Source organism: Ceratotherium simum, chromosome 14 (assembly GCF_057802395.1).
Source record: "Ceratotherium simum simum isolate JZ-2026a chromosome 14, ASM5780239v1, whole genome shotgun sequence".
NCBI classification, from domain to species: domain Eukaryota; kingdom Metazoa; phylum Chordata; class Mammalia; order Perissodactyla; family Rhinocerotidae; genus Ceratotherium; species Ceratotherium simum.
Genome location: NC_141913.1, coordinates 50,540,574 through 50,567,848, shown reverse-complemented (window position 1 = coordinate 50,567,848; position 27,275 = coordinate 50,540,574). Strand labels below are relative to the sequence as shown.

Sequence of the window (27,275 nt, the reverse complement as noted above, 5' to 3'; positions counted from 1 at the left end):
AGGATGAAGAATTTAAAATTTCTCTGGATTAGGCTGAAACTGTGCCTTGTACCCACAAGATTAACATGGGAAACAAAAATCACCAAAGTTTCTGAGTTTGCCTTGCAGAGCAACAGGAGGAACACTGAGAGGAAAGGAACTTGCTGATAGCCCCCAGCCTGACTAAGCATCTTGTAGGAGCGTTGAGAAGCTAACATGCCTGATTGTAAACTTTAGATGTCAAAGACTAAAAATCACTGCATGCAACACACAGAACACACAGTCACCCCTGTGTGGAGGACACTTAGAACTTCAGCCCCCAAGGCCACATGCTCCCTCGCCCCTACCTAAAATCCCAAGTGAAAACCCTTGCTTGTAGCTTTTCAGGGAGTTCGGGATTGCAGCATTAGCTGAACATTCTCTTTGCTCAGCACTTTGCAATAGAATTCCTCCTTTTTCCACTACACCCGGGGTCAGAGACTGGCTTCCTGCACGATAGGTGAGTGAACTCACTTCAGGTTCAGTAACGGGAGGACCTCATCTCTTCTGAGAATGCAGAAGAGAAAGGTTGCTTGCATTTAAACATAAGGAGGTATGTCTTTTTAAACCAAGAGTCTGTCTAACACAGTCTGGAAAGTGGATACATACGCAGGGTCTGAGCCAGACTATCTGCCAGGATACCTCACTGTGCAAATCACTATCCATAGAAACCTGGGTTTCTGTTCAACCTCTCTGTGCCTTATTTCTGTCTTCTGTGATACGGCGACAGCAAAGGGACCTGCATCAATGAGTTGTTAAAGATGCAAATGGACAAATATATTTCCCTGTTCAATAAAAGTCCAGAGTTTTTAATATTATTCTACCTATTGAAACCCCATGCACATGAAGACAATAAGCTTCCAGTGATAAGAAACATAACCATATATTTATCCAAAGGACATCAAAAAACTAATCGGAAAAGAAATATTCACCTCTATATTCATTGCAGTATTATTCACAATAGCCAAGAATTGGAAGCAACCTAAGGGCTCATCAACAGATGAATGGATAAAGAAGTTGTGGTAAATATAGACAACGGAATACTACTCAGCCATAAAAGAGAGAAAATTGTGCCATTTGCAACAACATGGATGGATCTTGAGGGTATAATGGTAAGTCAAATAAGTCAGATGGAGAAAGACAATTACCATCTGACTTCACTCATATGTGGAAGATAAACAGACAAACACATAGACATAGAGACCTGATTGGTGGATACCAGAAGGGAAGGGGTGGGGCCAGGGTGAAAGGAGTGAACGGACACATATGCATGATGGCAGACGGCAACTAGACTTTTGATGGTGAATACAATGGAGTCTATACCGAAGTCTGAACACCTATCACCTGTACAACTTAAATTTATAAAATGTTATAAAATAATGAAACCTCAATAAAATTAAAAAAAAAAAAAAAAGAAATTGAACCATAGCATTCAAAGAACAGCTTGTTCTCATGGTTTCTTCTAGGCATTTGAGCCAGATATTCATTCCATGAATCTGGAGGTGATGTGCTAAAGGGCAGGGTGACAAAGAAATGTCATGATTCCGGAGCTCCAACAATTTATTTCTACCTCATATTAATACAAAATTTAGACTACTGCCATGCAAAATGGCCCCTGTTTGTATCACTTCTTTGTCTCATTGAGAGCATATTAACACCACAAGGTAAATCAGCTTCCCACTGACCTTAAAACAAAAGGGAAAATCAGGGACTGGCTGCAAGGGGGCAGGGGAGGTAACAAAGAGGACCTCTGTCAAGGCACAGCCTTTAGGGGAAGGCAATAGATTCCTGTTCCCCACGTCCTGCTGCGACACCTCGTCGCTATCTCTCTAGACTGAGAATTCGAGCTATTTTCCTGTTTATACAGAATAATTACTACAGAAATTGACAGGTGGAACAGCCCTTTTAGAAAATTAAATAGAAAATGTAAGTTTTGCAATTGTGTTTGAATTAGGCCTTAAAGACAATTCAACATCCAAGAGAAGTAAGAGGGTTATTTTAGGGGTTATTTCTGGGTGACTGTGGCTGGGAGCATGTGAGAAAATTGGATTTTAACTTAATTCTCATCGGTACTGGAAAGGCACCTCCATGCATTTCATATGAGCCAGTGATGGCAGGGCCACAATGTTTTCTGAAGGTTAAAAGGAAGTACAGTAATAGAACTATAAGCGTGTTTATTTTCTCATAAATATTTCTTGTTCATGAAGGTGACAGCTAGCTTGATTAAGAAATCAAAAGCTGATTGACTTGAAATGCCACATGCCCTGAGCAATGGGAGGTGGGCAGAGAGAGGTATATATTCAGGATCTCACCATTCACCTCACACGGGCTTCCAGGCTCCCTGCCCACCTCTGCTTCCTCCAGGAACACAGGTAAGTGCTTCCAGCTGCTCCACTTAACAACATGAAGCATTTTTGAAAATAATAACAATGGTGCCTTTTACATCATGTACCCATTCATTCTCTATGATTGTAATGTACTTGTTCTGAGGGGGCAAATTTGAAACACCCTCTTCACCTGATTTATCATTTATCTGATGTATTTCCTTCTGAGGAAGCAAATGCCCCTTTAGGAGTACATGTGGTGGAGGGGAGGGTGTCTGGCACCCACGGAGCCTTGAAGGGAAAGTCAGAGATGTGCCTTATGGGAGCTGGCTGGATGTTATCTACACGGATCATGGTCTTCCGATCTGTTATAAAACATTTTCTACCCACGTCTAGGACAGCCAGTGAGGAAGGAAAGATGAGGATGTTCCATTAATTTTTCACATAAGTATTTTTAAATGGTAATTCTGATAATCTTCTAATTAGAAAATTTATACAAGTATATTGAAAAAGAGTTGAAAAGTAAAAAGATGAAAAACTTCAATTGCCAGAATCCCACAACCCAAATACAAGTCATTTCTTCGAAGAAAATTTCATTACACACCAACCTTGTCTTGAGTAAAGTCATTCTCAAATGAACCTGATGCTTTTCCAGGAGTTCCAGATCACACCGTGGCCGCCATGAATTCACTCAGTGAAGCAAACACCCACTTTGCAGTTGATCTGTTCCAACAGCTCAGAAAATCAAACAAGGACAACATCTTCTACTCCCCTCTCAGCATCTCTTCAGCGTTAGCCTTGACCTACTCAGGGGCCCAAGGGAACACTGCACTCCAAATTGGCAAGGTAGGTGTCAGCTCCCTTTACATTGACCGGGTTAGACTGAATTCTCTGTTGGCCTGTGTGCAGATGCTCGCAGATCTGGCTGTCCCAGGGGTAGCACAGGAGGCTGAGCAAGATTCCCACGTCCGAGTGAGCACAGGGCTGTGGGGGCATCCCCCTCCCCCAGTGCTCTGCCCCATCTGCCTCCCTGAGCCTCAACTTCCTTTGGGAGCTGGGACAAACGCCTACAACTGCCCAACAACTAGACACGAGGCTTAAAGGCAAGAGCACTGGGAGAAGTGATGCACTGACTTAGCTCCATGGGAAACACCTTCACATGACTCCTAAGCCGTCCATCCGTCATGAATCAGGATTCTTTGAAGCAGCTGGTGATCCATCAGCTTTGCTGTAGTTTTTCAAGGAGGAAATGCTCACACTGAAGCTTTCTTTATTCTGCTTCCTTTGCTTCTATATTGTTTTTTTTATTATTATTATGGGTTGGCTTGGGGGTTTTGTTTCATCTATTAGTTTGGGTTTATTTCTGTTTTTCTTTCTTCCTTTAGTTTCCTCTAATGGAGACAGATCTTTTGAGTAAAGTTTTCTTGTCCCTCTTCCTGTCCCTTCCAGGTCCTTCACTTTAATGACGTCACAGACAGCACAAGGGGAAGAGCCTCAACAGCTCACGTGAGTCACGGAGCGCTGGGGTCTAGAAGGAGAGTCACATATCCAAGAGGGTCACAGTTTAAACTGGGAATTTTAGCGAAAACTCCATTTTTAGGGGAAATTTGGGGCAACATACACTGGACAGGCAGAGCTGCTTCTCATTTCATATTACATACTTATTTATTTCACATTTTTGTTTCCTAAGAGGAGATCAGCATAGTGATTAAGAGCACGGCTTCTGGAACTGGGAGACTAGCTTCAAATTCCTCCTCTGCTGTTCGTGAACAGGGACCATGGGCAGGCATAACTGCTCTGAGACCCAGTGACCTCATGCCAATAAACTGGCAGTAATGGAAAATCTGCCTCAATACCTGCAAATACACGCAAAACATCACTACATGTCTGGATTACTGGATACCCTGATACATATTATGGATTATTATTATGGAATAACAGTAATTACAGTAATCACAATAAACTTGATAAACTAATGTAATTTTAATTAACTCAAAGATGGGATTAACAGGAATAAGCGTACATCCAAGAATATTTTCCAAAATAATTGCATTAACTATACGGTTTATAGCCTTAATAGCATAAAAGTATTAGCTAGCAAGTGGAAGGTGCTGGATTCACACAGGCCTAGGTTCAAAAATTGGCTCTGCTACCTTGTGTCTCTTTGCAGAGGTTGTTTCGTTCTCTGAGCTTTCTTGTTTTCATCTGAATCGGACTAAAGACGTAGAGATACAGATGCAAAGCCTTAGCAGTGTACCAGGCACACACTGTTCCTACACTTGGAGTATGACCATCATGAGTGAAGAGACATGGATCACACTCAACAGTCTCACAAGAGAACACCACCTAGGAGTGTACAGGGCTTCATGTCATAACATCATTGAAACACACAAATTCAACATTCTCATACAACTGATGGCAGGTAAAATGAAAATGTTTCTAGCCCTTAAGGACCTTAAGCTTAGCTGGGAAGTTTAACCTAATCGTAGGTACCAATTAGAGGACTTTCCAATGGTGGAATGGTGCTGCATCTGTACCCCAAAAGAGAAAAGACTGGAGGATTATTTAGAGCAGAGACAAAGACATGCCTTGAAGACATTGAATGTAAAACTTTTCAAGAATAATTCAGGTAAACTACACCAATATCAGAGAATAACAACAAATGTCATTCATGGGGTTACCAACCTTTAGGGATGGCTCTAACAGAGTTACCTGGGTTTAGTATTTACATTGACAGAGAATGCAATGAGTTCACTTTTTGATGATTGAAGGTTGAAAAGTCGAGAAACGTGCATCACCAGTTTCAAAAGCTTCTGACTGAATTAAAGAAACCCACTAATGACTATGAGCTGAACATCGCCAACAGGCTCTATGGAGAAAAGAAGTTTCAGTTTCGTCAGGTAAGTTTCACTGTCCTGTCACACCTTTAATCTGCATCCTAGGTACTCTGTCTCCCAATCACCAAATGGAGGAGAGTGAGCAGATGAGCCTGGCTGGCCCACATAGGGAGAATATACCCAGGGTGCAAGGCTCCCTTGCCACAGCTATACTCAATGGAGTGTCCTAGAGGTCGACAATCCACCAAGAAAGTGTGGGTTTAGGGGTTACTTTATTGTTAAAGGGCAGATTCAGTAGCAGAATAAGTCATCAGGTGCCCCTAATGATCTGACACCATTCAGTCATATAGTGTAAATTTTGGTGGGCAGTGACCCAGGAAGTGTATGGTGAATGGGATACTGATGGTATGGGCAGGCTTGATGAGTCCCTGGGGAAAGCTAGGGAAGTACCAGGGGATACTGAATGCACAGCATGGAAGTTATAAGCAAAGATGAGGACCTGATTCATGGGTATTACTGGAGAGGAGTACGAGCACACCTCCTTTGGAGCAACAAGCTTTGCAGTTTGCAACCCACAGCTTCTTCTCCTCCAGGCTTTGTCAGGTGGTATTGCCCTTCAGAGACCTCATTTTTGTGCCATCCTATACTTCCCTTTCACATTACCCCCATGGGAGCTGTATAAAAATACGCAGGGGCAAGAAAATGTACATTTCTTTAGAGTCTGGATTCCTGTGCTATATTTTGTTAAGATTGAAAACAACTCACTTGGGAATACATAGTTAATAATAAATTACTCTTAATTCCTCTTTTCTTCCTTCCCATGTCAAAGGAATACATGGATAATGTTAAGAAATTCTACCTAGCCAGTGTGGAATCTGCTGATTTTATAAAGGCTCCAGAAGAAAGTCTCAAGAAGATTAATTCCTGGGTGGAAAGCCAAACGAATGGTAGAGTATGGGAGATCACCCATAAAGAAACACATTGAGTTCCTGCTGTGCATGAACCCTGTGCTTGACACTGCATGGGATGCAGGGAGAGGGAAATGAAATGAGTTTGCAGAAAACAGAGAAGAGCCCTGCAGGTGGCGGGACGGTCCAAGCAACGCGGAGATAAATAAGGGGAACCCAAGATGTGGTCCGGGACCAGCAACCTGGAAATACAGCTGGAGATCTGTGTTTGCTCATGGCCACAATGACAGAATCTTTGTGGACTCCAACTCTCTGCTCCGATGCCATCCTGGGTTCACATCCTTTACTTGAAGTCAGAGCCTTAATTTCCGTATATGGTTCCCTAAGAGAACCATTAGAAAGGCTTCCCATGTCCTTTGTTAATCGGCAAACAAGCAGCTCTCCTGTAAACTACCCTCCTTGCCACCTGCAGCTGCAGCTGCCTGCCCACTTCTCCATCCCCACATCCTGAGGGGTGATCCCAGCTGTCATCCCCATCCAGGACAGAGAGCTTGACAAAGTCTCCATTTTATGAACCCCTATCCTACCTCCCACTCCTTTCATAGACCAAAGCTACAGCAATTCTAAGTGGAGAGTGAAGAGGAAGACCCGCAAGGGAGTGCTGTCTGGCAGCATTGGACAAGTCTTTCAGATTAAATAGAGTTCATGCCATTTGTCCTAAAGAACACTCAAGCCCTCCTTTGTCTGAGTAGTGAGCCCAAAGTTGAAAAAACAGAAAAGAAGGAGGGGAGAGAGGAGTCAAGCCTGGAGGTATGGAAGAATAAAGGAGGGAAGGAGGGAGGGAGGGAATGGATTTGCTGAAATGATAACTAAAATCCATTTATAAATATTCATTGTGAGATGACCTGAGTCTCCCACCCACCCACCCACTCACTCTGAGAGACAGAGACTCTGAACACCATTCCAGTGATAAGAAGGGAAGTCCCCATCAGGGGTAACTCCATCAGGATGGTGCCATGAGGAAAGCTGCACCTCACCTCGTGAACTATTGGTCACGGAGTCCCTAAAGTGGTGACTTGTGTGAATAATTAATGGTCCACTGTAACTTTCAAAGTATCTTCCAGACAAACCACTTGTACCTTCATGCATCTTCCAGACAAACCACTTGTACCTTCATGACAGACATTTGTTTTTCTTTGTGTTGCAGGAAAAATCAAGGATCTGTTTCCCCCTGGCTCGCTTAGCTCCGCCATTCTGGTTCTGGTGAACGCGGTCTATTTCAAAGGGCATTGGCAGTGGAAATTTGACGAAAAAAATACTGTGGAGGAAAAATTTTGGCTGAACAAGGTATTGTCTATAATTTATTTATGACAGTAATATAGTTATATATGGAATGTTAAGTTTAAACTCATATCTGATAAAATGTACAAGTGTGAATAGAAAATAGAATTTGTCTATTTTCTTCTTGTTTCATTTTCTTGACTTTAGCTGGGAATACTTGAAGAGACTCTTCCTCTAGTTCACATTTTCCCAGATAATCTTGTAGAAAAAAGATGTGCTGGTATCTTAATAGTATCATCTTTCTTTGACCTATGCCTCACTTGGCATTTCTTTTCCATATTAATTACTGCAGGATACCAGCAAATCTGTGCAGATGATGAAACAAACTAGTTCCTTTAAATTCACTGAACTGGAGGACGTGCAAGCCAAGATCCTGGAAATACCGTACACAGGCAAAGATCTAAGCATGGTGTTGCTGCTGCCAAATGAAGTAGATGGTCTAAAGAAGGTAAAATCTTGTACCTCCAATTCTTCCTTCTTTTGCCCAATTTCCTAGTAGTGCAATGCTTGTATGGACTATTCGTGGAAGCAGTGCTGACAGGTGGTGGCTTGCAAAGCTCAAGTACAGAGTACACCATTTCTTCCCTGCCTACAGCCTAAAAGAGAATTATTAAGGAGAACCTGGCCACATGTCACGTTCCAAAAAATGAATATCCTAAGTATCACAGTGTGATATGGAAGAATATATAGAAAATCACCCTCACAGTTCCCATGAGTATTCTGATGAAACTATGAAGTGTCAGTTCAGAAAAAAATACACCTAAACACACACATTATATATTGCAACCACAAGAAGCTCTGAAATATTCCAGTGTATTCATTTGAGGATAAGGAAATTCACACTGATATATGGTGACACAGGGAAATATTTGCAAGTTCACTCAATAAACAAAATGAGAAAATGAAAATACCAAAGGGTACAGTGGTCAAATAGATTTATCTTGTTGCCTACTTTTCAATTTGGAAGTATTCTGTCCTTAGGAATTCAAAAGTCATTCAGACCCTCATTGCTGGGAGTCAGAAAACAACAAAAAAGAATCATAGAATTTTCCTCTTAGCATTGTTATTATAGGTAAAGTTAATACGTAAAAATACCAATAACAATATCTGGCATAATAAGGACATTCCACAAATGGCCATCTGAAATTACTGTAACAGTCAATGATGATACTGAAGTTGCAGTGAACTTGCCACACTCGAAATATATGTTGTGGTAACCCTGGAAATTGGAGATAGAGCCTAAGGGAAAGTAATATGACAGTATATGTGAAGGGCCATTACAATACTCGTACTCCAGCTCAAAATCCTCGTTATCTATGACATCAGGAACCCCAGTCAGGGATTTTATCCTAAGCTAACTAATTTAAACCAGGAAGAGTTTTTGGACAGAAGTGGCTCAAAACAATGAAAAATTCACACCAAGGAATGATGCTGCATCTTTCATCGCCGATAATTGAGCTTACAGACTGGCACACACTGAATTCTCTAAAAATATTAATTAAGTAAATATATATACAATAAATAGTAATTGAATACTAGTATTACATAACAATTTAAACTTGATTATAGAAATATATATCTATATGGGAAAAGTTTACAAATAAGTCAAGCAAGAAAAAGGAATAAAAATAGGGTGTACGCGGGACTAGCCCAGTGCCATAGTGGTTGGGTTTGCTCTCTCCACTTTGGCGGCCTGGGGTTCCTGGGTTCGGATCCCAGGTGGGGACCTATGCACCACTTGTCAAGCCATGCTGTGGCAGGCATCCCACATATAAAGTACATGAAGATGGGCACAGATGTTAGCCCAGGGCCAATCTTCCTCAGCAAAAAGAGGAGGATTGGCAACAGATGTTAGCTCAGGGCTAATCTTCCGCACCAAGAAAAAAAAATAGGGTGTATGCTATAAGTGCAGTATATAAAAAATTATGTACACATAGACATTAATTACAGAAGTCTATTTGATTATGGAAAATGCCGTAGGGAGGGAGGATAAGAAATGGGATAGGTAATTTTATGACAAAATAATTTTATTTAATTATTCTGTTGTGGCACATATATGTATATGCATATATATATACATGTATACATATGTGTACTTATATATATATTTATGTGTCCATATATGCATAAAAATAACACAGTCATGAATATATAAGTACATTTATTTGACTTTATAATATATATCCATGTCTGTGTTATTTTTACCTCCTGAGATTAAATTGAATAAACTGAACCCTCCATAATTACATTTTCTATTAAAATAAAGGTTTTCTACATGTTTCAATCTAATGTTAACGTTGTGTTGGGTGTCCACTGAGAATCACGTCCGTTGTTCTTTTTTCCATTTTTATAGCTTGAAGATAAATTCACAGCTGAGAAATTAATAGAGTGGACAAGCTCACAGAATATGAGAGAGACACTCGTGGATTTATGTTTACCTTGGTTCCAAGTGGAAGAGAGCTATGACCTCAAGGACACGATGAAGTCCATGGGGATGGTGGATGCCTTCAGTCCACAGGATGCCGACTTCTCGGGCATGACTGGGAGCCGGGGTCTCGTGGTGTCTAAAATCCTACACAAGTCCTTTGTGGAGGTGACTGAGGAGGGCACAGAGGCTGCAGCTGCTACTGGCATAAGCTTAGAATTGTCGTCACCACGAATTTACAGTTTCCATTGTGATCATCCTTTCCTGTTCTTCATCAAGCATAATAAGACCAACAGCATCCTCTTCTTGGGCAGAGTCTCTTCCCCTTAGAAGAAAGTAGCCTGCTAATAACTTAGAGGGAAGTTTACGGTTGTTCCAGTATGTTAATCGCTGGAGATAACAGGTTCTCTTTAGCTCTTTTTCCTTTCCAATCTCATAGTCATTACTAAGAATGTAACGGCTGAAATAGCATGTCTTTCTACAAACACACGTAAGCCTATTTTATTTGGCCATGATAATTCCCCTTTGGACAAAAAGTTCAAGATAAGATAAAAAGATACTTCAACACTCTATCTTATCCTAAATTTGAAATATCATCTGCTATCTCAAAAATTATATCTACTAATCTTATTAACCTAGACACCCACATGTACTTGAATTTAGGAGATATCTGGGATCCTTACATGTCTAAATTTTTGATTTTATGAAATACATTGTCAATTAAAAAATGACTTACTCATATTATTTGTTGCTTTTTCTTCTTTTTCCTTCTCTACAACAAAGTGGCCCACCACATACAGAAAAGATAATTCAGAAATATATTATCATATTAAAAAAAAATTCAAAATACAAGTAGTGAATTTGAGTTTGCAGAGGTAGGCTCATACCAAAACATGAAAGGATTTGTAGCCCATGTTAAGAACTTTCAATTTTATCTAAAATAAATGAAAAGCCGTTACAGGTTTTGTTCATTTATTTGTCCAAAGTGGAGAATGAGATCATCACATCTACATCTTTATATCTCTGGCTACTATGATGTAAAGGGAGGAGAGGAAAGAATAGCGTGGATACACTGATATTAGTTAGTAACCTATTACAATGTCAGGAGTGGAGATGGAGAAAAACAGACACCTGAGAGAATTATTTAGGAAGTAAAATCCACAGAATCTGGCAACACATTATATATGCCAGAAATAAGAGATAAAAGCCAAAAATGATGTCCAAGTTTCTGGCCTAATCCACTGGTTGGATGGAAGAAGATTTTGTTTTGGAGAGAAGAGAAGACCCTGGGTTGGTGTTTCCACTTGTTGAGTTTTAATTTCTTTTGACACATCCAAATGGAGTTGTCTAGTAAGCCCTTAAATATATGAGTCTTGAACTCAAATGCAGGATATCATCAAAACTCTAAATTTGTGATGCTCAATATAAAAGTTTTAGAGTTACTGAATAAACATGATAATTCCAGAATTTGGTTAAAAAATAAAAAGGTGGCTAAAGACAAGAAAGAGATCCTAGGGAGAGAGTATAATGTGATAAGAAAGGAAGGCGGCCTAGAACTGACCTTGAAGTGTGTCAATACATAAAGGTCAAGAATTGACAATTTTTATTTTCTAGAACATAGCATTTCTTAGGGGACTGTATATATTCCAAATCCTTCCCAGTCAGTCCTGAATCCAAGCTGATTACATAAACCATGAATTTTGGAGAATTTGAACAAGGTCTAAATTTTCTTCAGCAGAATTTGGCAGCCGAAGAATAGAGCAGAGGAAGGAGATGTTTCACCGCATAAGTGTGAGACTTGGTCAAGAGAACTGACGGAGTGGAAAGAGACCCAGTAATATGAGAAAACCATGCAGTGAATGGGCTGGGAAGGGAAGGCAAGGCAGGAGGCAGGTGCCTTGAAGAACAGAGAGGCAGTGGGGTACTTAATGAGGTTAAAGAACAGAAATGATGGGAATGAGTTTGGGAGAACTATCAGAGGTTCAGAAATTTGGCCCAGGGCCTGAGATTTTGAAGTGTATTTTATAACAGAAAATTTTAGGTAATAAATAAGCTCAGAGTGTGGCTATGGGTGTGAATTAATTTCTAATGGTTAAATGAAGTTGAAACCAGTAGAGAGTTTTAGAAGTTTGAAGAATTGATTGTTAGAATGCCTTTACACCATAACTTTCAACTACTTATAATTTTAATTGGGTTTTTCAAAAGGAACTTTGTAATGGCAAACAAGTTAAGGCAAAGGCTCATAAGCATTTGAGTCATATCAGGAAGAGGAGATAGCTGACATCTAGTTCTGAGAACTGAAAAACTTTGCCATATTTTGGGCCAGAGAACCAATTACCCCTGCATTGGAGCCATATTTAAGAGAAATTCAAATCCTGTATCTTCATTTAAAGTAATAGATCACAATTCATTGAATAAAGCAGAATACGATGAGTCCACACTGATATAATATAAATAAATGACTAAATTAAAAGTTTTAGAGGAGTGACATCACTATCATGGCAGAGGGAGTTGTTCTCTTGTCTCTCCCCTCTAAGTTACAACTAAACAGACATTCATTAACCAACAGAGGATTCCCTACACTGCACAACAGGACACCTGAGAGATCCATGCAGCCAGACACCTGAAGGTGGGTGGACTGGATCCCCTGGAAGCAGTGGAGCTAGGTCAGCAGACCCCTCCCCATCCCCAGAGGCAACCATCCAAGTCGTGCATCACACAGCAGCTGACACAACTGTAAGAGGAGGCAGGGCAGCGAGCCACAAGCATGATGGCTTTTGGAGTGTGGCCAAGCCCACAGGAGCATCCACTGTGCATTGGTGGCCCCATCTGTAGGAACGCTACCCCTAGAGTAGCAGTGGCTCTGCCCCTGCAAAGATGCCCAATTGCCTAGTGCAGCAGCCCAGCCAGTCCCCTGCAAAGGGAAGCAGCCCAGCCCACACGAGAGTAACCCACCTCCTGAGTACTGGGACTCTGCCTGACCATTTGCAACCTGCCAAGTGGCTACAGCCAGCCCACAAAAATGCAGAGCAGCCATACCAGCACAACTTCCAGCAGACGGGGCAGGATCAGAAAACAGAGCTCCTGCCTCTGCAGCGGTGGCAGGTGGAATCTGTGACCTGACACTACCACAAATGTGCCAGCAAAGGAACAATTCATCATCACCATGGAGAACTGAAGTAACACTTCAGAGCATAAGGAAAATGGCAAGACTCCTGAAGCCAATCATAAAATCACAGAAATTTTCAGTCTAAATGACAGACAATTCAAAATTGTTGTCATAAAGAAACTCAGTGAGTTTCATACAATGAAACTCAGAAAGAAAGTTCAATGAGCCAGGAGTAAAATTAATAAGCAGAAGGAATACATCAACAAAAAGATTGAAGCACGTAAAAACAACTATACAGAAATTCTGGATAAGAAGAACACAATTAATGAGATAAAAAAAAATCTCAAAACTGTATAAAATAAAACCGACCTGATGGAGGAGACAATTAGTGACCTAGAATATAGAAATTTAGAAATGCTTCAGGTGACGGAGGAGAGAGAACTAAGACTTTTTTAAAATGGAGAAACATCTGACTCAATTAGATAAAGCAACATAATGATCATAGGTATTCCAGAAGGAGATGGGAGGGAGAAAGGAGCAGAGAGCTTGTTCAAGGAAATAATCGCTGAGAACTTCCCAAACCTGGGGAAGGAACTAGACTTACAAGCACATGAAGCCAACAGAACTCCTAATTACATCAATGCAAAAACACTTTCTCCCAGGTACATACTAGTAAAACTGACAAAAGTCAATGACAAAGAAAAAATATTAAGGGTAGTAATGCAGAAGAAAATAATCTACAAAGGAATACCTACCAGGCTTCCAGCCGATTTCTCAGCAGAAACCTTACAGGCTAGGAGAGAATGGAATGATATATTCAAAATACTGAAAGACAAAAACTGTCAGCCAAGAATACTCTATCCAGTGAAACTATCCTTCAGATGCGATGGAGACATAAAAGCTTTCCCAGATAAACAAAAGCTGAGTGAGTTCATTGCCACTAGACCTGTCTTACAAGAAATGGTGTTGGAAGCCCTCCTATCTGTAACAAAAAAGCAAAGGTATACAAAGCTTTCAGCAAGGAGATAAATTGACAGACAAAACCAGAAAATAGCAGCTCTCTATCAGAACAGGTTAACACACACATAATTATAACATAAAAGATAAAGGGAAGGAAAGCATCAAAAATACTCTACATACTTTTACATACAAAATACAAAAAACTCTAAATACTTCAATTTACTCATAAAATCACAACACAAAAAAGAATAATTGGTGACAACAACAACTCAGAAGGGGAAGAGAAAAGGGGTGGAACCTGCTTAGGCTAATGGAGATAAGAGGCTATCAGAAAATGGACTATCTCATCTATGAGATCTCATATACAAACCTCATGGTAACCGCTAAACAAAGAATCAGAATAGGGCCACTAATCATAAATAAAGAGAAAACTATCACAGAAAACCACCAAAGCTAAATGGCAGTCAGAAATACAAGGGAAGAGAAAAAAAGGAAATATAGAAAACCAGAAAACAAGAGATAAAATGGCAGTATTAAGCCCTCATATATCAGTAATCACTGTAAATGTAAATGGATCGAATTCTCCAGTCAAAAGACACAGAGTGAATGGATGGATTAAAAAAGAAGACACAACAATATGCTACTGCCAGGAAACACATTTCAGCTCTAAAGACAAACATAGGCTTAGACTGAAGACATGAAAGATGATACTCCAAGTAAATGACAAGCAAAAGAAAGCAGGTTTTGCCATACTTATATCAGACAAAGCATACTTCAAGATAAAAGTGACAATGAGAGACAAAGAAGGGCAGTATATTATGACAAGAGGGACATTCCACCAAGAGGAAATAACACTTATGAATATATATTCACCTAACACAGGAGCACCAAATTATATAAAGCAACTCCTAAGAGACCTAAAGGGAGAAATTGACAGAAACACAATAATAGAAGGGGACCTCAACACTCCACTTACGTCAATGGATAGCTCATCCAGACAGAAAGTCAACAAGGAAGCAGTGGCCTTAAGTGAAATACTAAACCAGATGGATTTAATAGATATCTACAAAACATTCCATCCAAAAACAGAAGAATACACATTCTTTTCAAGTACTCATGGAACATTCTGAAAGATAGACCGTATGTTGGAAAAAAGGCAAGCCTGAACAAATTTAAGAAGACTGAAAGCACATCAAGAATCTTTTCTGATCACAATGCTATGAAAATAGAAATCAACTCTAAGAAAAAAGCTGGGCAAAACACAAATATGTGGAGACTAAACAACATGCTACTGAACAACCACTGGATCAATAAAGAAGTCAAAGGAGAAAACAAAAAATACCTTGAGACAAATGAAATGAAAATACAACATACCACCCCTTATGGGATGCAGCAACAGTGATCCTAAGAGAGACATTTATAGCAATACAGGCCCATCTCAGCAAACAAGAAAAAGCTCAAATAAGGAATCTTAAACTACACCGAACACAACTAGAAAAAGAAGAACAAAAGAAGAACAAACAAAGCAAAAAGTCAGAAGAAGGAGGGAAATAATAAAAATTAGAGCAGAAATAAATGAAATAGAGACTAAAAAAATAGTATAAAGGATCAATGAAACTAAGAGCTGGTTCTTTGAGAAAATAAACAAAATTGACAAACACTTAGCCAGACTCACTAAGAAAAAAAGAGACAAGGCTCAAATCAATAAAATTAGGGATGAAAGAGGAGCAATCACAACAGATCCCACAGAAATACAAAGGATTACAGGAGAATACTATGAAAAACTATATGCCAACAGATTAAATAACCTAAAAGAAATGGATAAATTCTTAGACTCATACAGCCTCAAAAAACTGAATCAAGAAGAAATAGAGAATATAAATAGACCAATCACAAGTAACAAGATTAAAACAGTAATCAAAACCCTCCTAAAAACAAAAGTCCAGTATCAGATGGCTTCTCTGGAGAATTCTACCAAACATTAAAAGAAGAGTAATACCTGTCCTTCTCAAACTATGCCCAAAAATTTGAAGAAGAAGAAGAAAATTTGAATTTCCCAAAAATTCAATTAAATTGAAGAAGACTGAATGCTTTCTAACTCATACTATGAGGCCAACATCAACCTGACACAAAAAGCAGACAAGGAAGACACAAAGAAGGAAAGCTACAAGCCAATATCGCTGATGAACACAGTTGCAAAACTCAGCAAGAATATACTGGCAAATCAAATACAGCAATACATTAAAAGGAGCATACACCATGATCAAGTGGGATTTATACCAGGGATGCAGAGATAGTTCAACATCCGTAATCGATCAATGTGATACACCACATTAACAAAATGAGGAATAAAAATCGCGTGATCATCCCAGTAGATGTAGAGGAAGCATTTGACAAGATCCATCATACATTTATGATAAAAACTCTCAATAAAACGGGTATAGAGGGAAAGTACCTCAACATAATAAAGGCCATTTATGACAAACCCACAGCCAACATCATACTTAACAGTGAAAAACTGAAAGGCATCCCTCTGAGAACAGGAACAACACAAGGGGGCCGACTCTTGCCACTCCTATTCAACATAGTACTGGAGGTTTTGGCCAAAGAAATTAGGCAATAAAAATAAATAAAAGGTATCCAAATTGGAAAGGAAGAAGTGAAACTCTCCCTCTTTGTGGACAACATGATTCTATATATAGAAAACCCTCGAGAATCCACCAAAAAACTCTGAGAATTAATCAAAAACTGCATCAAAGTTGCAGGGTACAAAATCAACTTTCAAAAATAAGTTGCATTTCTATACACTAATAGCAAACTAGCAGAAAGAGAAGTCCAGAATGCAATCCCATTTATAATCGCGACAAAAAGAATAAAATATCTAGGAATAAATTTAACGAAGATGAAAGACATACACACTGAAAACTCTAACACATTATTGAAAGAAATCAAAGAAGACACAAAGAAATGGAAAGATATCCTATGCTCATGGATTGGAAGAACAAACATAGTGAAAATGTCCAAATTACCTGAGGCAATCTAGAGATGCAATGCAATCTTTACCAGAATCCCAAAGATGTTGTTCATGGAAATAGAACAAAGATTCCTAAAACCTATATGTAACAACAAAAGACACCGAATAGCCAAAGGAATCCTGAGGAAAAAGAACAAAGATGGAGGCATCACAATCTCTGACTTCAAAATACACCATAAAGCTACAGTAATCAAAATAGCATGGTACTGGCACAAAAACAGACACACAAGTCAATGGAACAGAACTGAAAGTCCAGAAATAAAACCACACATCTAGCCACAGCTAATCTTTGACAAAGGAGCCAAGAATATACAATGGAGAAACGAATATCTCTTCAAGAAATGGTGTTGGGAAAACTAGACAGCCACATGCAAAAGAATGAAAGTAGGCCATTATCTTACACCATACACAAAAATTAAATAAAAATGGATTAAAGACTTGAATTTAAGACCTGAAACCATAAAATTCCAAGAAGAAAGTATAGGGAGTACACTCTTTGACATCAGTCTTAGCAGCATCTTTTCTAATACCATGTCTACTCAGGCAAGGGAAACAAAAGAAAAAATAAACAATTGGGACTACATAGACTAAAGAGCAAGGCAGAGGAAACCACGAACAAAACAAAAAGACAACTCACCAACTGGGAGAAAATATTTGCAAACCATATATCCCACAAGGGGTTAATTTCCAAAACATATAAAGAACTCGTATAGCTCAACAACAAAAATCAAACCACCTGATCAAAAAATGGGCAGCGGAGGGGACCGCCCAGTGGTGCAGCGGTTAAGTGCACACACTCTGCCTCGGCAGTCCGGGGTTCGCAGGTTTGGATCCTGGGTGCGCACTGATGCACAGCTTGTCAACTATGCTGTGGCGGCGTCCCATATAAAGTAGAGGAAGATGGGCATGGATGTTAGCCCAGGGCCACTCTTCATCAGCAAAAAGAGGAGGATTGGCATCGGATGTTAGCTCAGGACTGGTCTTCCTCACAAAAAAAAAAAACAAATGGGCAGAGTAAGTGAATAGACATTTTTCCAAAGAAGATATACAGATGGCCAACAGGAAAATGAAAAGATGTTCAATGTTACTAATTTCTAGGGAAATGCAAATCAAAACAACAATGAGATATCACCTTATACACATCAGAATGGCTATAATTAACAGGATGAGCAATAATTGGTGTTGGAAAGGATGTGGAGAGAAGGGAACCCTCATACACTGCTGGCGGGAATGCAAACTGGTGCACCCGCTGTGGAAAACAATGTGGAGATATCTAAAAATATTAAAAATAGAAAGACCATACAATCCAGCTATGCCATCACTGGGCATTTACCCGAAGAACACGAAATCAACACTACACAGAAATCTATGCACCCCTATGTTCATTGCAGCATTATTCACAACAGCCGAGATATGGAAGCAACCCAAGTGCCCATCAACCAATGAATGGCTAAAGAAGATGTGGCATATATAGAGAATGGAATACTACTCAGCTATAAAAAATGACAAAAATGTCCCATTTGCAACAGAATGGATGGATTTTGATGGTATTATGTTCAGCAAAATAAGCAAGACAGAGAAAGACAAACACCATATGATTTCACTCATACGTTGAAGATAAACACATGGATAAAGAGAACAGGTTAGTGGTTACCAGAGGGGAAGGGCCTGGGAGATGGAGGAAAGGAGTAGAAGGGGGACATACGCATGCTGATGGATAAAAACTAGACTATTGGTGGTGAGCATGACACGGTCCATACTGAAACTGATATATAATAATGTAAACATGAAATTGCACAGTCTTATAAACCAATATGAACTCAATAAAATAATTTTTTTAAAGTTTTATAAGGAATGGATATTTATGTGCTTTCAAAGTTCCTCCCCACAGAATACCTACTATATCTATTACAGTGACCAAATTTAATTTAATTAAAAAGACTGGCCATATCAAGTACTGGAGACAGTGTGGAGCACCAAGAACTCTCATACACTACTGGTGGGATTACAAAGTGTGCAATCACTTTGGAAAGTACTTTGGCAATTTCTTATAAAATTAAACCATTACTTACTATATGATCCAGCAATTCCACTCCTTCATATTTACCCAAGAGAACTGAAAACATGTGTCCCCAGAAGGACTTGTGCACAAAAGCTCACAGTAGCTTTATTCACAATGGTCAAACACTGGAAGTAACTCAAATTTGCATCAGCTGGTGAATGGATAGACAAACAATGGAACAGTACTCAGCAATGAAAAGGAAGAAACTACTGATTCCTGCAGCACCATGGATGAACCTCTCAAACACTGCTCTGTGCAAGAGAAGCTGGGCAGAAAGAGCACGTGTTATATAACTCCACACATGCGAAGTCCAGCCTGTGGGGACAGAAAGCTGATTAGTGCTTTCCTGGGGCTGGAGTTGGGGAGGAAATTGATTGTAACAGAGTCCAAGGGAAATTTCTGGTCCAGATGAATGCTTTACAACTTGATTAGGTGGTGGTTACACAGCTGTTTACATTTGTCAAAAGTCATTGACCTGTACACTTACCATGTGTGAATTTTGCTTTCTGTGAATTATGTCTCAATAAAGTGGGCAGGGAATGAGGAAGAGGAAGAGGATGGTACAAAAGACACATCGTTACTTTGCCTCTGAAAATATCTGAGTAAGAAACACTTCTTAATTAACTATGTTTATAAGAACAACCTCATTCCCACTGATTTCTGGCCAACCTTCAATTTATTCATGTACATTTAATCACATTTAATCATGTGCCAATATTACTGTCATCTAAAGCAAGAAGAATCATGAAACTGCAATAAAAAATAAAATTCTGTGATTTGTAATCTACCAAGTTGCCCTTACTGATCCTCAAGAGGTTAAAAATTACTATATTTAAAATTTAATTTGAAATTTGAAAGTTTAATCAGAAAATTGATTTCCAGATATTTTCCCATTAAATGTCATTGAATAAAATGCGGTATGTGAAGCAATTTTTATGTCAGTTTTTGAAAGAACTTTCAATAGTCAAACACGAAAACCAGGATTCACAAACTACTCCAGTCGTATAAGTGGAAGGATAGACACCGTCTTCCCTTAGGAAACAACATTGTCCTCTTCTGGGAAACACTCTCAATGTATAATCTGGTCGGCTCCATCACAGCACAGCTCTGTCAGGATTATCTCGGTCGTATACCTAGAGCGCACACAGGTGCTCAGCAGCTATGTGACAAATGAGTGAATGACTGAGTCATGCCCTGTGAGTCACTCAGGAGCCTATCATTGGTTCTTTAAGAACTCATTAGAATTTCTAGTATAAAGGACATTATGAACATCCAAAAAATGTATCATCTGCCTCGCTGTGTGTAGTGTAGTGTAGGCATTTATTCTGCACCTACTATGAGCAGTGCTGGATTAGGCAGTGGGTTCTCAGATATAGGATGACAAAAAAGATAAACAAAGCAAGCATCCTGAAGACCAGAAGAGGGGAACCGAATTCAGAACACAAGCAGGCCAGAACTTGGAAACATGCTGTAACGTTGATGGTCAAGGCAGAGTTCCAGGTCTGGAACAAGAGTAGCAGTGTGGGTGCAATACATACTTGGACGTACCTGAATCAGTTAGAAAATAGCTGAGCTGCCGGGCGGTTAGAAAGCAGGAAATCCACAAAACTTAAGGATCCCATAAAAGAGGCAAACTCAGAAATTTAGAAAGACATTTGGCAATAGACACAATAAACCAGAACACACTGAAGGTCTGCCCTCCCAAGAGGGGTGTGTGTGTGTGTGTGTGTCTGTGTCTGTGTGTGTGCGTGTGTGTAATTTCTCAGAGGGTAGGGCTATCTCAGGGCACAGGAACCCAGGGCCAGGCCCTTGCCTTCTAAAATCTTGACGTCTAAGGCCGTATTGCTTTTGCTCCTGATAATTATCTGCCCAGATACGTGGAAACCAGAAACACTCATATTCCAAAATACTGCCTAAGATAATTCACGTTTCATTTGAGACTAATAGTGCAATTGCTTCCTTCCTAAGAAGAATTTTTTTACCTATATTTTTTCTCTAAGAATAGTGTTAAGAAAAACAGAGGCTTGAACTTTTTTTTCTACACTCTAAGTTAGACATTGATCAGGCTAAAGTGAAGTTCACCTTTAGATAAACTGCACATGACAAAGAGAGCGATGTCTGCATTTTCACCTCCCTGCAGTGACGTTGATGCCCATTCCAGGGGTGGCACACCAGTGACCTCAGAGGCAGCGCTGAAGCAGCTACTGCACAGGCTCCTGGTGTCTCTCTACTTCCACCACTGGGGATCTCTGCATCCCAACACCCACGATCCATGCATCACAACATCCCTGATCCCTTATTCTCCAGAGCACATCCTGGATTGCACAAATGGTGGTGCTGGGGAGGGCATTCTCTCCATCCCAAGCCCCCTTCCTCCAAATACACATCTGCACAAATACAGAGAGTTAGGCAAGTGCTCAGAGGTCCTGGGACCTTCTGCTGACCTCCAGAGAGGGGCATGGAAAGGAAGCTTGTAAATATGGGTCCTCGTCCTGGCAGGCGGCCTGGTGGGTGGCACCAAAATCCGCATCACCTTCACCACCAAGGACACGAAGAGCAGTAGCTGGACATCCGGGACTGTGTGGGGCGACGGTCCACAGCCCTGTGTCCTGAACCGAGGCCTCATCCTCCTCCCCCATGGCTCCATCCTCCAAACAGCTGACAGGTTCGGGATGTTCACGTTCCTCAGCAACCCCAGGGATGCCCAGGGACGCGGGACAGCAGGAGCGGCCTGGGCGCCAGCCTGGCCGAGGCCGTGGTGGTCGTGGGCCGCATGGAGACCACCAAGGTGAAGTTCATCCACGAACAGACCTCCCCCAACCCTCAATACGGAGGATCCTTCCATGGAGTCTGGGAGATGGAGCGGGAACAAGGGCTGAAGGGGAAGTACCAGGGCCTCACCAGGCCATGCGCTCTTTGTCATGATCTCCTGGCGCAAACGGTACCGAGGGGAAAACCCCCACAAGCCCCGAAACCGCTGATGACTGGGCTTTCCGAGCTGTCGCGGGAGCAGCCTGGGTTTTCAGGAACACTCCTCTGGCCGTGATCCAGACCCCGACGCAGGGCCTGGAGGCGCACAGACACCGGAACACGTGCGGTGCGGGCTGCAGATCCCAAGGAATGAGGGGCTCAAGGTATTCTACAAGGGCGCTGTCCCCAGCCTGGGCTGGGCCAGCCTGCATGCGGCCATGAGGTCATCGTCAACTGTGAGGCGGTGAGGCTGCTCAACAAAGCGTGGAAGACGAGCTGAGCCCTAGGGCTTCTGTGTGAGGCGCCCCCTCGCCCCCGGCGCCTCCAGACCAGCGCCCGCAGTGCTCTTCTCGCAATTCCAGTGCAATGTGCCCCGGCCCCCTTCCCCCCTCCCTCACCTTCTATGGCCTGGGGCTGAGCCTGTGGCCATCCAGTCCATGTGTCCAGTAGTGCTGTGTGGTTGGTATGGCACCACCGTTGTGTCCATGTGTCTGGTCACAGCTGGGTGATGCCCTGGCCTGTGAATCTGTGCCCACTTCTTCATGTGCTTATGCATGAGCCCTGTTGGGTCCACAGCCCTGCAGTCATGGCCTGGTCCAAGCCCAGTGACTTCCACCCTGGGAGCAAAGGCACCTGCCTCAGCTTGGTGTCACTGCATTCCAGGGGCTTCGAGCCCCATGCCCTTCTCCTGCTGCTGGCCTTAATTGGCCCTTCGGCCCTCTGTCTGCCTGGGACAGGGTAACACCTGCCGCTCTCAGGACCACCCACCCAAGGCAGAGTAAACTGGCTCCTGTCAAAAAAAAAAATGCAATCCATATATCTGGCACACAACTTTTATTCACAATATGTTAAAAACAGTTAGAAGTCAATAATAAGAAGACAATCTAATAAAAATGGGCAAAAGATTTAAACAGACACTTCACAAAATCCACATGAACTATATGCACATGAAATGATTCTAGACATCATTAGTCCTAAGAGAAATGAATACATTAAATCCATAATGAGATACCACCTGTACACCCACTAGAACGTCAATAATGAGGAAGACTGGCCACACCAACCATCAGTGAGGATGCAGAGCAACTGGAATGCTCATACAGTGCTGGTAGGAGAGTAAAATGGCACAACTACTTTGGAGAACATTTTGGCAGTTTCTTCTAAATTTAAACATATATTTACCATATAACCCAGTAATTTCTTTCCTAGGCATCTACCCAAGAAAAATGAAAACATATGTCCACACAAAGATTTATGCACACAAAGGTACATAACAGTATTACGCAGAGTAGCCAAACACTGGAAGCAGACCAAAAGCCTATCAATGGGTAAATGGATAAACAAAATGTGGTTTATCCATACAATGGAATACTATTTGTCAACAGAAAGTAACAAGCCACTGATATCTCAACAACATTAATGAATCTCAGAAACACAGTGTTGAGCTAAAGAAGCTAGACACAAAAGAGGACACACTATCTGAATCCATTTGAATGAAACTCTAGAACTGACATGTGTACCCTGAAATGATTGAAGATGGATCAGCAGTTGCCTGGGCTGGGATTGTATGGGGGTGGTTGACTGGGAAGCAGAACAGTGTTCCAGGGGGATGTTGAAAATATTCTGTATCTTGGATATGGTGGTGTTTTCATGGATGTATACATTTATCAAAACTCAAGTTCTAGGCTTAAAATGGGGGCATTTTATTTTATGTGAATTATGTCTCAATAAAGTTGATTAACTATTAATCTTTTTGAAGTCTCTTCTGATCTTCCCTACAGAAAACTCCCAAATACCACACGTCAATACCCTCCTTGGAGGAGGTGGAGTTTAATCTCCCCACCCCCACTAGGATGAGCAGCACTTAGTGACTCACTTTCAAAGATTATAGAGCATGGAAAGGGAAAAATAGCAACTTTACAGTGCAGAAACCTGGCAAACTCTACCTTAACCAAGTGATCAAGGTTAACATCTGAGTGACGTCATGTAGATGTCAGGAAGCCCCCCATGAGATGTGATGAGAAGGGTACTTCACCTCCATGACATTCTTTCCAAAAGCCCATAGCTTAAACTAGCTTAAACCACAAGAGGAATTCACTTGCTGGTGGAACCGTGAAAACAAAGTGGATCAGATTTTCTCAAGGAAGATAGATAGATAGATAGATAGATAGATAGATAGATAGATAGATAGTCTCTATTTCTTGGCACTGTTTCTCAGTATTGATCTCATCTTCTCCTACTATATAAAGGAAAGTTTCCTACATCATGAGAAGAATGGTGTTTACTTCAGCTAATACCTAGATTACCTTATTCCAGCTAGTGACCCCCAAGGAAAGACAGCTTCTCTCCCCCATCTTTATATGAAGTCCCAGGCCACATTCTCACCCTTTATACAGGTTACTGTGGATGAAGGTATGAGTTACAATGATTGGCCAAGACTGGACCATGTTACCTTTCAAGGGCCTTTGTTACTATGGTTAGCAACCTTACACAGATTGACACCAATTGGCACCAGAGAGGGCTTAACCGGTAGCTCCTCTGCTGTTTGCCAAAAGGATGTGGCTCAATTGTGTCACTTGGTTTTATTGCAATATCATCCTTTTGCCGCTTGTGGACATGCCCGGCTCCATTGAGGACACTTGCAAAACCAAAGAAGGAGATCTTCAACACTTGGTCAAGGATGTGTGGAGTGAGGAGGCCCCATGTCTGCATCTGGTGGGCAAACAATGGTCACCGCCCTGAACTCAGTTGTGTTAGTGACACCTCTATTATATCTGTTTACTTGTCAGCCCATCCCCACTGCGTTTTGCGCCATCGCACTTCCTAAAGGCTTTTTACTCATAACTAAGACGCATCACCTCCTCTCTTTCTTCCTTGCCTTCTAAATAAACTAAAAAATGCATAGTCATCTGGGTGATGGTCGGAAGCAGAAGGAGCTGGTTTGGCCTTCCTATCCTAAGCCTGAGGAAGATGTCTGGTCCAAAATGCTCAGGGATTTTATGAATATGGAAGACTAGGTTCTTCAGCTGGTGCAGTTCTTCAGCATGAGAAAATATCACTCAACAAAATACCCAAAATATTAACACTCCCTCATTTTTTAAATTCCCTTAGGATATCTTATATTTATGCTTTTTATTGTTTTTGTTTTAATTTTATTTTTTAATAAAAATTGTATATACTTAAGGTTTACAACATAATGATTTGATATACAAATTAAGAAAATAATTCCATTCACAATAGCATCAAAAAATTATCAAAATAAATTCATTGAAAGAATATTTCTACACTGAAATCTACAAAATATTGTTGAAAGAAATGAAATTACTAAATAAATGGAGAGACATTCAATATTTGATATTCGTGGATTGGTAAACTCAATGTCAAGCAAATTGATCTATAAATTTAATGCAATTCCTATCAAATCCCAGTAGGCTTTTTAAATAAATTGACAAGCTAATTCTAAACTTTATACGAAAATGCGCAAGACCTAGAATAACCAAAACAATTTTGAAAAAGAACAAAGTAGTTACTCTCCCTAACTTCAAAACTTATTATAAATTTACAGTAATCAAGACAGTGTGGTATTGGCATTTCAGTAGGCATATAGATCAACAGAATGAAATTGAGAGCCCAGAAACATAACCTTATATTTAATGTTAACTGATTTTGGATAAAGGTCCCAAGACAATTCAATGAAGAAAGGATTATCTTTTTAGGAAATGATACTGTGACAATTATATATCCATACTCAAAAAATCTAAACTTAGACACTTACCTCACCACACACACGCATACACATATGCCACAGACAAAAAAAAAAAAACTACACACACACATGTGGACCACGGACCTAAAAGGACGAGTTAAAACTATACAACTTCTAGAAGAAAACAAGAGGAAATCTTTGTATACTTGAGTTAGAGAAAGAGTTGTTAGATACAACACCAAAAGCATGATTCTTCAAAGATAATATTGATAAATAAGACTCTAATTGCACTTAAAAAGATACCATAAAACTACAATGAGATACTACTTCACAATAACTAGGATAGTAATTAAAATTAAAAATAAAAACACAAACTATAACAAGTATTGGCAAAGATGAGTAGAATTTGGGACCCTCATACATTGCTATGGAATTGTAAACTGAGGCAGCTACTTTGGAAAACAATTTGGCAGTTTCTCAAAATGATAAACATAAAGATACCATATGACCCAGCAATTCCATTCCTAAGTATATACCTAAGAGAAATGAAAATATATGTCCATACAAAATGTTCATAATAGCCAAAAACTGGAAATAATACAAATATTCATCAGTTGATGAATGGATAAACGAAATCTGAAATATTTGTACCATGGAACATTACTCAGTCAAAAAAAGAATGAAGTACTGATTCATGCTATAACTTGGATGAACCTTGAAAATATTATGCTAAGTGAAGGAATCCAGTTACAAAAGGCCGCATATTGTATGACGCCATTTATAGGAAATGTCAAAATAGGCAAATCCATAGAGACGGAAAGTAGAATAATGATTTCCATGAGTCCAGAAAGAGAGAGAAATGGGGAATGACTGTTAATGGGGGTGGGGTTTCTTTTGGGGGTGTTGCAAATGTTCTAAAATTAGATAGTGTAGATGTTTACACAACTCTTTAAATATACTAAAATCACTGAATTGTACACTTTATTGTGAATTTTATAGTATGTAGATTATATCTCAAAAAGCTGTTATATTTTTTTAAAATACGCCAACGAGAAAATTGAAAGAAACCATAGACTAGGAGGAAATACTCACATATCAAGTATTTGATAAAGGACTTATAGACAGATATGAAAAGAACTCATTCAACTCAGTAATAAGAAGACAAACAACCCAATTCAAAAATGGGCAAATGATTTGAAAATACATTTCACCAAAGAAGTCATACAAATGGCAAGTAAGCACATGAAAAATATTCAACCTAATTTGTCATTAGGTATATGTAAATTAAAACCACAATGAGATACCACTTTACACCCACTAGAATGGCTATCAGCATAAACGCAATACTGAAAGTTGGCAAGAATGTAGAGAAACTAGAACCTTTATACTTGCTGGTGGGAATGTAAAACTATATAGCCACACTGGAAAACAGTTTGACAGTTTCTTAAAAAGCTAAAAAATAACTTATCATACAACCCAGCAATTCCTATGAATCCACCCAAGAAATATAAAAACTTATGTCCACACAAAGGTCTTTATTCAAATGTTCATAGAAGCGCTATTCACAGCAGCCAAAAAGGG

General features: G+C 40.1%; 1 protein-coding gene and 1 pseudogene across 2 annotated transcripts; both read left to right on the top strand.

Moving 5' to 3' along the window:
- The first annotated feature begins 3,002 nt into the window (after positions 1 to 3,002).
- On the top strand, positions 3,003 to 10,183 carry LOC101389678 (serpin B3). 2 transcript variants are annotated; one of them, XM_087438838.1, is made up of 7 exons: positions 3,003 to 3,188; positions 3,792 to 3,848; positions 5,114 to 5,242; positions 6,009 to 6,126; positions 7,295 to 7,434; positions 7,721 to 7,876; positions 9,782 to 10,183. In XM_087438838.1, the coding sequence occupies exons 1-7, from the start codon at positions 3,024 to 3,026 to the stop codon at positions 10,181 to 10,183; spliced, it is 1,167 nt and encodes a 388-aa protein (XP_087294964.1). In that variant the 5' UTR covers positions 3,003 to 3,023. The 2 variants fall into 2 exon arrangements, with proteins under 2 accessions (XP_087294964.1, XP_087294963.1); XM_087438837.1 differs by having other exon boundaries at positions 3,023 to 3,188; positions 7,784 to 7,876.
- An 11,456-nt stretch (positions 10,184 to 21,639) lies between these two features.
- On the top strand, positions 21,640 to 22,268 carry LOC147915330 (tricarboxylate transport protein, mitochondrial pseudogene; annotated as a pseudogene).
- Positions 22,269 to 27,275: the final 5,007 nt, after the last annotated feature.